General features: G+C 37.0%; 1 protein-coding gene across 3 annotated transcripts in view; it reads left to right on the forward strand.

Annotated features, from left to right (window-relative positions):
- Positions 1-535: 535 nt before the first annotated feature.
- Positions 536-12831, forward strand: part of LOC134662369 (bestrophin-2) — a 35546-nt gene continuing 23250 nt past the window's right edge. For 2 of the 3 annotated variants that reach the window (XM_063518573.1, XM_063518575.1), the window contains exon 1: positions 537-705. In XM_063518573.1, coding sequence (XP_063374643.1) covers positions 635-705 — 71 coding nt within the window. In that variant the 5' untranslated portion in view covers positions 537-634. Of the gene's footprint in view, positions 706-12831 lie in introns of all 3 variants that reach the window. The other variant, XM_063518574.1, reaches the window with a different exon arrangement.

Below are 12831 nucleotides of genomic sequence, written 5' to 3' on the forward strand. Positions count from 1 at the left end.
CAAAATGATAGCAAAATGTAGGCAAACGCTGATGCTTATTACGCCATCATTCGAGTAAAAGAGAAAGATTCCCGCAATTTGCGAATTTTGGTTTTCGCGGTAGGGCCCCAGACTGTAAATATTGTTTCTCTAAATTTCTCATAAAAAAATTTACCGTACTTTTTTTTACCCAAATCGTACCTTTTTAGACGTACTAACGTCAGACTAACGTATATACATAAGCTGGAAGCGCTCTGGCAACACTGGTAATGACGCTCTAGTCGCTACTTGGCTAGAATGGTTAGTAGTATAGTGTGCCGATGCTGAATCAACCGGATTGGCTAGATAATTAGATATGCGGCAAAGTTTTGTTCTTTTGTTTATCATTATAAAAAAATTAATAAATGTCGTGCTTGAATAACAGCTGCAGCATCCTTATGCCGCAGTTAGTTTTGTGTGTTAGCTCCTCGTGGCGGTGATATGTGTTAGTAAATTTAAAATATTTCATTTATATATTACGAGTTACAAATTCGCAAGCAAAATATTTACGTAAATAGGTGATGAATGAAACAGGATTAAAATTGTGTAGGTATTACTGTGATAAAACTGTTAAGTTACGATTAAAAAAAACATTTTAGTTAAGTAAAAAAACAAAATGACTGTAACATATACTGGTGAAGTTGCAACTTGTCGTGGATTTGGGACCTTTTTGAAACTTTTATATAGGTAAGATAACTATATAGATGTATAACATATATTTTTTTCTATGAAAGTGGCATTCTCTGTAAATCATACCTCGTAGAGTGCAATATTATATAATATTTACATCTGATATATTATTCGGTACCTCTTAAAGTACACGCAGCAAGATGAATTCCGTACATTAACCATTGAGCTATATTATATACAAGAGACGACATCTCGAACAAAATGTTACCGCACCTCAGAGAAGTGCATGCATGCATGCGAAGCCAAAAATTGTTAAGCCACGAGTATTTTTTGACTCAGTTAAACAACGTTGCATACAATACTTTTTCTACGACCAAACATTTACTTTGAAAACTAAATAATAGTAAATCAACAGTTATTCCATTGCTCACCGGTGAAATGTTATTCCATCCCTTTTATTATATTTTTCTACTCCCGTACTTTTATTTGTCATTTAAAGGATCGTGCACACACCTTTAAACCCCTATCTTATAGTTCTCAAGACAAGTCTTTAGTCTATTCCCCAAAAAGTATTTGTGCATACACGCAGTATCTTTTTGGCACTTTTACGATACTTCGTGTAATCACCACTTAGGGGTCATCCATTAATTACCTCATACGTTTAGGGGGAGGGACGAGGTCAAGAAAATGTGACATATTGTGACATGGGGGGGATAGGTTTGCCAGATGGTCGGGATTCGGCGGGATTCTCCCGAGTTTTAGCATATGTTCCCGATTCCCGACAAAGTGAAAATTGTCCCGAAAAACAGCTTCACGTTATAAAACAATAATTTCAAGTTCCGCACTGTGGTCGAGCGAGCAAGCGACCCGCGTTGAGCCCGTCAGGGCGCGCGCGGGGCGCGCGTTGCGAGATTGGGTAGAGCAGCTGACGTAGTGCCAATAATGTAAAATATCGTTGTTTTTAATACAATTAATTTAATATGAATGGTTTTTTTCCCGACTTAAGGCCCAAAATCCCGAAAAATTGATATTTTTTCCCGATAATAACGCCTTTCGATCTGGCAACCCTAGGGAGGGAGGAGACACAAACTTTGTGACGTCACTTTAACTTCATCAGTAACCGAAAATTTATTTAAATTATTTTATTCGCTGTACATTTAAATGACAAGTTTTTAAAACGGTAATCGTTTTTATTAGTTTAATTTTTTTTCCTAAGCAGTTTTGGGTTATAAAATTACTAATATTTATATCGTCAAAAATATTTTGATAAAATATTAATAATACTTAGGTACTTACTTAATACGATTTGGCGATTTCGTAGAAAAAATGTGACGTCACACTAGGGGGGAGGGGTTTGCCAAATGTGACCAAGTGTGACAAGGAGGGGCTTCGCCTCAAATTGTTACTCACGCCACTCGCCTTTTTTTGACATCTCTTAAACAACAGTTTAGGCCGGTTACTAAACTTTAAATTGTTCGAGAGCATCACATTATATCCTACAGTATATTTGTGTTTGGAATATAATAGAACACTATTTTGTGAATGTATGTGTAAAGTAATCTCTAAAAAATATATTGAGATTTATGGAAAAAAAAATTTAAAAAATTTAGTTTTTAAAAAGATGTAAACATAAAATTCTACAGTAGCGATTTTTTGTTCAAAAGGCATAACTAAATATTTTACACTGTAAGTAAAATATGCACCACTTTTTTAGTGGTGCATACGTCACGAGCAATAAAAATGTTTGAAATAAATAATTACAATACAACATTAATTAAACACTTGGTGATTTTCCACTATATTGTTACGCCAATTATTCTACTCAATCTAATAAAATAAAAAACCAGGGGATTTTATTTTTACTATTTTTTAAACAATTATAACGTATTTTACCCCACGCGCATTAATTCTACAGTATATTTTTTTAATGCACCATACAGCCTGTAATTAATGTTATCACAACGTCAAAGAATCTCCTATTAATACAATGAGCTTTTGTCACAATTGTAAAAATGGCTATTGTTAAATTATTTAAATGATCGGCGCGGGGCGGGAGGGGAAGCGATGGCGATACCTCAAGGCCGCACAGCCGCAAAGCAACGGATTGGATAGGATGAAGGTATCTTAGGGCGGTTACAGAGTAGCGTTTTATACGAGCGTACGCGTACAGTCACCAGCAATTAAATGTCTGCTAGTGCACGAAAATACTAACGACCTTTTTTCCTACGTCCAGTTGACCTAAGTTTAAAATGTATAAATTGCGAAACTTGTAACGACATGTGTCCCACGTTTAGCTGACCTAAGTTTAAAAAGTCTACCGTACCGCGAAGAAATTCAAAGGTGTATGTGAAGTCCCCAATCCGCATTGGGCTAGCGTGGGGACTGCCGTACGAAACTGATAATTTTATTTAACATCACGATTTTTGGTCCTTCATGAACTGTCAAAAGTGACGTTTCTTCAAATAAAAACGTCACTTTTGACACTTGTATGGATGGGATATGTCAGTGTCAAACAAGTGACTAAAGTGACGTTTTTTTTAGAAACGTCACTTGACACTTGTATGGATGGGATATGTCAGGGTCAAACAAGTGAGAAAGGTGACGTGTTTTTAAGAAACGTCACTCTTGACACTTGTATGGATGGGATATGTCAGTGTCAAACAAGTGACAAAAGTGACTTTTTTTAAAGAAACGTCACTTTTGACAAGTATGGATGGGCTATGTCAGTGTCAAACAAGTGACAAAAGTGGCGTTTTTGAAGAAACGTCACTCTTGACACTTGTATGGATGGGATATGTCAGTGTCAAACAAGTGAGAAAAGTGACGTTTGTTTTTAAGAAACGTCACTTTTGACACTTGTATGGATGGGATATGTCGGTGTCAAACAAGTGACAAAAGTGACTTTTTTTTAAAGAAACGTCACTTTTGACATGTATGGATGGGATATGTCAGTGTCAAACAAGTGACAAAAGTGACTTTTTTATTTAAAGAAACGTCACTTGACATGTATGGATGGGCTATGTCAGTGTCAAACAAGTGACAAAAGTGACGTTTTTGAAGAAACGTCACTCTTGACACTTGTATGGATGGGATATGTCAGGGTCAAACAAGTAAGAAAAGTGACGTTTGTTTTTAAGAAACGTCACTTGTATGGATGGGATATGTCGGTGTCAAACAAGTGACAAAAGTGACTTTTTTTAAAGAAACGTCACTTTTGACATGTAAGGATGGGATATGTCAGTGTCAAACAAGTGACAAAAGTGACTTTTTTATTTAAAGAAACGTCACTTTTGACATGTATGGATGGGCTATGTCAGTGTCAAACAAGTGACAAAAGTGACGTTTTTGAAGAAACGTCACTCTTGACACTTGTATGGATGGGATATGTCAGGGTCAAACAAGTGAGAAAAGTGACGTTTGTTTTTAAGAAACGTCACTTTTGACACTTGTATGGATGGGATATGTCGGTGTCAAACAAGTGACAAAAGTGACTTTTTTTTAAAGAAACGTCACTTTTGACATGTATGGATGGGATATGTCAGTGTCACACAAGTGACAAAAGTGACTTTTCTATTTAAAGAAACGTCACTTTTGACATGTATGGATGGGCTATGTCAGTGTCAAACAAGTGGCAAAAGTGACGTTTTTTTTAAGAATCGTCACTTTTGACACTTGTTGACACTGATATATCCGATCCATATCGTTTCTATAACTAACATTTGACGTATCTCAACTGACCTAAGTTTAAAATGTATAAATTGCGAAATTTCTAACGACATGTGTCCCACGTTTAGCTAACCTAAGTTTAAAAAGTCTAGTGTACCGCGAAGACATTCAAAGGTGTATGTGAAGTCCCCAATCCGCACTGGGCTAGCGTGGGAACTACCGTACGAAACTGATAATTTTATTTAATATCACGATTTTTGGTCGTTCATGAACTATCAAAAGTGACGTTTCTTCAAACAAAAACGTCACTTTTGACACTTGTACGGATGGGATATGTCAGTGTCAAATAAGTAACTAAAGTGACGTTTCTTCAAAAACGTTACTTTTGACATGTATGGATGGGCTATGTCAGTGTCAAACAAGTGACAAAAGTGACGTTTTTGAAGAAACGTCACTCTTGACACTTGTATGGATGGGATATGTCAGGGTCAAACAAGTGAAAATGTGACGTTTTTTTAAGAAACGTCACTCTTGACACTTGTATGGATGGGATATGTCAGGGTCAAACAAGTGAGAAAGCTGAAAGTTTTTTAAGAAACGTCACTAATACACTTGTATGGATGGGATTGTCGGTGTCAAACAAGTGACAAAAGTGACGTTTTTTATGAAACGTCACTATTGACACTTGTATGGATGGGATTGTCGGTGTCAAACAAGTGACAAAAGTGACGTTTTTTATGAAACGTCACTATTGACACTTGTATGGATGGGATATGTCAGTGTCAAAAAAGTGACTAAAGTGACGTTTTTTTTTAGAAACGTTACTCTTGACACTTGTATGGATGGGCTATGTCAGTGTCAAACAAGTGACAAAAGTGACGTTTTTGTAGGAACGTCACTCTTGGCACTTGTATGGATGGGATATGTCAGTGACAAAAGTGACTTTTTTTAAAGAAACGTCACTTTTGACATATGGATGGGCTATGTCAGTGTCAAACAAGTGACAAGAGTGACGTTTTTGTAGGAACGTCACTCTTGGCACTTGTATGGATGGGATATGTCAGTGACAAAAGTGACTTTTTTTAAAGAAACGTCACATTTGACATATGGATGGGCTATGTCAGTGTCAAACAAGTGACAAGAGTGACGTTTTTTATGAAACGTCACTATTGACATGTATGGATTGGATATGTCAGGGTCAAACAAGTGAAAATGTGACGTTTTTTTAAGAAACGTCACTCTTGACACTTGTATGGATGGGATATGTCAGTGTCAAAAAAGTGACAAAAGTGACTTTTTTTTAAAGAAACGTCACTTTTGACATGTATGGATGGGCTATGTTAGTGTCAAACAAGTGACAAAAGTGACGTTTTTGAAGAAACGTCACTCTTGACACAACGTCACTATTGACACTTGTATGGATGGGATATGTCAGTGTCAAACAAGTGACTAAAGTGACGTTTTTTTTTAGAAACGTTACTCTTGACACTTGTATGGATGGGCTATGTCAGTGTCAAACAAGTGACAAAAGTGACGTTTTTGTAGGAACGTCACTCTTGGCACTTGTATGGATGGGATATGTCAGTGACAAAAGTGACTTTTTTTAAAGAAACGTCACTTTTGACATGGATGGGCTATGTCAGTGTCAAACAAGTGACAAGAGTGACGTTTTTGTAGGAACGTCACTCTTGGCACTTGTATGGATGGGATATGTCAGTGACAAAAGTGACTTTTTTTAAAGAAACGTCACTTTTGACATATGGATGGGCTATGTCAGTGTCAAACAAGTGACAAGAGTGACGTTTTTTATGAAACGTCACTATTGACATGTATGGATTGGATATGTCAGGGTCAAACAAGTGAAAATGTGACGTTTTTTTAAGAAACGTCACTCTTGACACTTGTATGGATGGGATATGTCAGTGTCAAAAAAGTGACAAAAGTGACTTTTTTTTAAAGAAACGTCACTTTTGACATGTATGGATGGGCTATGTTAGTGTCAAACAAGTGACAAAAGTGACGTTTTTGAAGAAACGTCACTCTTGACACAACGTCACTATTGACACTTGTATGGATGGGATATGTCAGTGTCAAACAAGTGACTAAAGTGACGTTTTTTTTTAGAAACGTTACTCTTGACACTTGTATGGATGGGCTATGTCAGTGTCAAACAAGTGACAAAAGTGACGTTTTTGAAGAAACGTCACTTTTGACATGTATGGATGGGCTATGGCAGTGTCAAACAAGTCACAAAAGTGACGTTTTTTAGAAACGTCACTCTCGACACTTGTATGGATGGGCTATGTCAGTGTCAAACAAGTGACAAAAGTGACGTTTTTGAAGAAACGTCACTTTTGACATGTATGGATGGGCTATGGCAGTGTCAAACAAGTGACAAAAGTGACGTTTTTGAAGGAACGTCACTCTTGACACTTGTATGGATGGGATATGTCAGGGTCAAACAAGTGAGAAAGGTGACTTTTTTTTTTGATATTGACTTTCAAAGTATTGTCATTAGGCTTTTTGAACGTAGCTATTTTAAGCGTAGCAATTTTAAAAGTATTGGTCTCAAGTTATTTGTTATTTATTTTGATTTCTCGCAAAGCACTTGTTATTATTCCAATATTTTTTTGATAACACGTGTTAAATAAACAGATAATTGTAGAAATATAAAATTTTCGAGTGTAGGATGAATAAACATATTTTTTAAGCATAAAATAAAAAATAAAAAATCATAATAAATAGATCTCACGGTATCCGAGTGGTGCAAATTTCCATATCAATTGAGATTAATATTATGACCTAATCATCAAATTTTCGAATTGTGTAGGAATTTTTAAGTTACATTTATATCGATTATTTAAAAAATAACTATAGATTGAGCTTACTGTACACAGCTCACAGGAAACTCTCGGGATTTCTTTGTTATTAATCATGAACTAACTTAAGACATATAATTGATACATTATCCCGACTGTATGACTTAGTCTGTATAGTGTTCTAGATATTGACCCTAGGGTCATTAATTTCATGAAGAGCTCAATTACGGTACTCGAGATAATCGTATCGTGGGCATCTGTAAACCCTAAATATTGATTAGAAAAAGCTTTCGAGACTGTACGAATTAATGCAAGCAAAATTTTTTCTTCCCCCGCCTTGCATAAAATACTATTTCTTGTGCTATTGTTGCAACTTTTTAACACGCACGAAGGCATTTTTTTTTAATTTTCTGTACATGTGTGGCGTCTCGTCAGTGGCCGGTGACGTACTAAAACCAAAGAAGTGCATGCACTTCTCTGAGGTGCGGAAACATTTTGTTCGAGATGTCGTCTCTTGTATATACCTCAATGACATTAACCCGCCTGCTCCTATTCCATCCTAAACGCCCAAGATCGCAAATTGCGGGCATCTTTCTCTCTCACTACGCCTCAATTGTTCGTAAATTGCGGGCATCTTTCTCTGTCACTCTAATTAGGTACGCATTAATTAGAGTAAAAAAGACAGATGCCAACAAGTATTCGCGGTAGGCCCTCTGTCTGCAGTCAATGCCATTGTACGAGCGGGCCTGCAATATAATTGGGTCAAAATTCATTTCGTTGTCTTGTTATTTGTCCCCAAAAAATGTGACGGAGATGGAGTGGAGCTCTTTGTATGGCTCTTAATTTTTCTCAAGAGAATTATAATCTACACCTAAAGACATGCAATAGCACTGCTGAGTTTTTATTACTATAGAGACGACACATCAAGCAATGAAATTGTCGCAATCACAACACTTGCTCGTCTGTGCTATAAAATTCGCTGCGGGATTATCTTGGTCTGACTCTAACTAGTTTACACATTTGCTAATATAGAGGTGCTAAGCTAAGTTTTGCTGACTGTTGGTGCCTACGGCAGAACAAAACAAGGCGGCAGATTTAATAACTGTAGGCGCGAAAGGTGAACTCCCAAAGTCACTACAAATTATGAATTTCGCGCCTATTTCTATCAACTATGGGTTTGCTATACGATACCTTCGCGATACAGCCCTTGTATGCGATCTGTAAAATTTCACTATCAATATCACTGGCTCTTGCAATGAAAAGTCAATTCATGAATAAACACATATCTAAACGTAACTTAAATTTACCATAAATGTTATTGTTACGTTAACTTACTTGAAATCTAATAACTACTAATAAGTTACGATATCTAAAAGGAATATTAAAATACGCATTTCCCAAGTAGGTGTATCAGATTATCCCATACATGGTACTGACAAGGTCAGAGTATGAAAATATAAACAAATCGTCAGAGACGAACGAGTGAGGCACAACGGTATTTTCCATCTACTAAACAAACATACTATTATGATTCTTTCTGTACCTACAATAAGTACCTACCTACTACTTCGTCTATAGCTCGACCGTTCCATGTGTTAGTTAGTCAGTGGCGGTTTTGCCCTAAGGCCCAAGCAGGGCCCAGTACGCCCGGCCGGCCCTAGAGCGGCAAGATATTAGGGGCGGCAGTCTATACTCTATAAATTAGTGCTGAGAAAGATGCGCCCCCGGAAACTACAGGGCCTGGGGTAGGGTTGCCAGATCGAAAGGTGCTATTATCGGAAAAAATATATTTTTTTTCGGGATTCTGGGCCTTAAGTCGGGAAAAAAAAAAACATCGCACCCTCATCACAAGGTCCCACGCCACGCGCGCCCCCCGCGCACGCTGACGCGCTCGACGCGGGTCGCTCGCTCGCTCGACAACAGTTCGAAACTTGAAATTATTGTTTTATAACGTGAAGCTGTTTTTCAGGACAATTTTCACTTCGACGGGAATCGGGAACACAAGCTAAAAATTGGGAGAATGCCGCCAAATCCCGACCATCTGGCAACCCTAGCCTGGGGCCTAGGGCGGCCAACACTGCTAATCCGCCACTGGTTAGAATGAATGGATTTTTAGCAGTTTTGAATTGATCCGTAAGCTCGTCACAGACGAGACGGGGTGAGAAGTAATATACCAAATGATATCTTATTGCAAGGCATCTTACGATATATTTTACGTACAGTCGCGCTCCGTGATTGTTACGCCATTTAGGGTTCTATCTAAATTTAGCAATTCATAGCGTAAGTATAGAACAACCAATTTAGCTAGGACCCTAAATGGCGTGACACGCCCGTGTGGTGACTGTACTATTTGACAGACTCCACACACAATTTTGCAGAATTTTGCTTAGTGAGAGAGTGAGACGCAATGACATTGAACAAAGAAATTGGACAGGTGGAATACCAATAATACACCACCCATAGATATAAACCACGCCTTCCGATTCCTCAAAGCCTCCATTCCTGTCCAACGGCGCTAGCTTTCTGACGTGCGAGCACACGTGAATAGTTCACATGGCTCAGATAGTAGTTACCAGGTATGGGAGATTTATTATTTAAAGTGCTGCACTTTCCGTACCCTACTTCATAGGTTCATTGCACCGATTCTAGGGTGATACTCGTAACGTTTGTTCGATGTCCGATACAAAATTTCAATACGGCCTGCATTTGAACACTGACTTTCTCGTACTACTTATGATAGAAAAAGCTATTGTGTACATTAGGTAGGTACCTTACCTACCATAAAAATACACAAAGTTTGGGGAATGCCCAATCATGCTTTGAGGAGTTCTTAAAACCACATATGAATCATACATTTACATTACTAATTTAGTTCCCTTGGTGTAAGCTGCTGAGAGGTCGAGTTACGTAGTACGTACCAATGTCAATAGGTTTGTTTTAATTTTGTAAGTTTTTTTAGCATTGCTGTTTTGTAAAGTCATCTTCAGACTTCAGTTCAGTTATGCTATAAATAAGACAAAGCCATTAAGTTATGTTTAAATATAAATCTTATTAAAGTTATTAATGCAGAGGTACGGTACGATCCGTACGATAGGTACATGTTATATTACAACATAACATGTTTCTTTGTCTCGTGTTTGTGTGTAAATTACACAAAGCATAGCCGCAGCTGCTCTTACCCCGACTATTCGTTTATTTTTTTGCAGTTCGCTGAATACGTACCTAATTGTTAGCATCGCGCGTTTCTATCTCTGACTCACGCATGGGTGCTGACTGCTGACTCGTCTGACTCGTCTCGCATACAATTCATAATAATATATATGTAGATACATTGTGCACCTTCACTTCATATCATAGCATAAAAATTTTGTTAAATACCTCACAACAGCCACATTTTATTATGCGTTAGGGGCAACTTATCTGCAAATTACTTTCTATAGTGCTCGTTCCTTAGTATTTTTCGTCGCGTAATTATGTTATTTTCGACATTAATGAACAAGGCTATACTTTGTTATCATCATTATCAGCTGCATAGGTACTTGAGCAGATAACTCATTTCCTTGTCAGCCCACGAGGTTAGGAGGCTACTATTGCATTATCTATTTTACAACATGACGTAATGTTATAAGAGATTCCCGTTTCGATATCGACCCTCAAGTAAAGTCACGGCAGCCTTTTATTGCCATTCATTTCTACAGTTTCCATTTATAATTTACTACTGAGAAACCTTTGGAGTCTTTTCTTTCTTAGTTTCATAATTCTATATTTCGAGATTTAAGACGTAAGTAGACGGCCGCATTAAATCCCCTTTTCATACAAACGTAGTCCTCATTTTCCTCTCTGAATATTAACAATATTGAAAATATTCTGTCACTATTTCATGAATTTCGACCACAGCAATGCCCTTCGTTTGATTTTCCTCGAAATTTTAATTATGACCTATAGGAGTTACATATAGGAGCGACATATAGGAGTTAAGAAGGTGCATTAAAAGAATTGTATGGAATTGGTTTTTCGCTGTTAATTTTTATAATAATCAACAAATAAAAATAAAATAAATAAATCTCAAAAAGTCAAAACGAATGAGCGTAGATTCATAGTTACATTACTTAGCGTTCGGCATAGCTATAGTTAATATGACACATCATATACATCACAGTAAAAAAAAATCCATACTGTCAATATCCAGAGAGGAAAATGAGGACTACGTTTGTATGGAGAAGCGGTCGTCCCATTTTTCCTCTTAAGCGCCTTTACGTCCTTTACAGAATAATTGTGCTAATTGAGCATATACCTATGTCGTGAATGTTATACATACCTAGGGCATATAAACAAGTAGTGAATAATTGTGAATACACGCTGATGTTCATAATCAGACATGGGAATCCGTGGGGCAAATTTTTTTGATAGGTAGGGACTTCCTATATCGATAAACTCAATTATCGATGCTCGTTCTATATACTAGTGATCACTCAAAGGTTTGCTTGTAAAAATGTTTTTATTAAAAGTGTAAAAATCAAATAAAATAATAAGTAACTCAATTCGCTTTGATTGATAATCAATCAATAATGAGGTTGAGATAATATTGACTATTTTATAGTGCAATAAGTATTCCGCCCTACCTTTATATAACCTAGCGATTAATTAAAATATGCTATGTGTGAATTTCATACTTGTCTTCAAAACAATACTTACATTACAAAAAAAATAAAATCGACTTCAAAAAGGATGAAATAAAATATTATCCTTTTTGAAGTCTATGCGTACCATACCAACTGATATGTTTGAAGTCGGTGTCAAGCCAAGTAGTAACAATACCAGTCAAAAATAATCAGCTTTATGGCTATAAATCCCATTTTTGACTGGTATTGTTACTACTTTGCTTGGTACCGACTTCAAACATTATTTATTATTAATCTTATACTGCAGTGATTTAACTAGTGTAATTATGCACTCCAAATTCCATATATAGGTATGCCGACGATCTTCAAATTTATATTTATTGCTACAGCAAAAACTGCGCGAGTCAAATTAATAAGCTCAATGAGGATTTGGAGCGCGTATTTAATTGGTCACACTCAAACTTACTTCATTTAAATCCGACAAAATCCAAACTCATTATTCTAGGGTCTAAAAATCAAATTGATAATATATCTAAGTCTTACTTGTTAGTACATATAAACAATGAACCCTTAGAACGTGTCCAGGAGGCGCGTAACCTGGGAATCGTCATGGATGGCGAACTCCGCTTTGAAACGCATGTGCAGAACACAATACGATATTGCACCGCCTACAAGTTATCTGCTTTGCCCGAAGGTTGACTGGTAGAGAATGCATTTTAGCATTAAGTCCGCCTTTTGTACGTTTGTATTTTCATTTGTGCAATAAAGATTAAATAAATAAATAAATATACGCGTCGACTTGAGAACCTCCTCCGTTTTTTTCGTCGGTTAAAAAACACACAATGTTGGGGGCGATCACTAGTATATAGAACGAGCATCGATAATTGAGTTTATCGTTATAGGAAGTCCCTACCTGTCAAGAAAATTTGCCCTACGGATTCCTATGTCTGTTCATAATGAAGGACTCGTCGTACGTAGTTACTTACGTATGCGATCGCGTGCGACACGGCGGTGGCAGAGGGCCTACCGCGAACCACGTTCGACGTGTTGCCTCTCTGTCGCACTTGTAAATTTGT

This window comes from Cydia amplana, chromosome 3 (assembly GCF_948474715.1).
Source record: "Cydia amplana chromosome 3, ilCydAmpl1.1, whole genome shotgun sequence".
Classification (NCBI taxonomy): Eukaryota; Metazoa; Arthropoda; class Insecta; order Lepidoptera; family Tortricidae; genus Cydia; species Cydia amplana.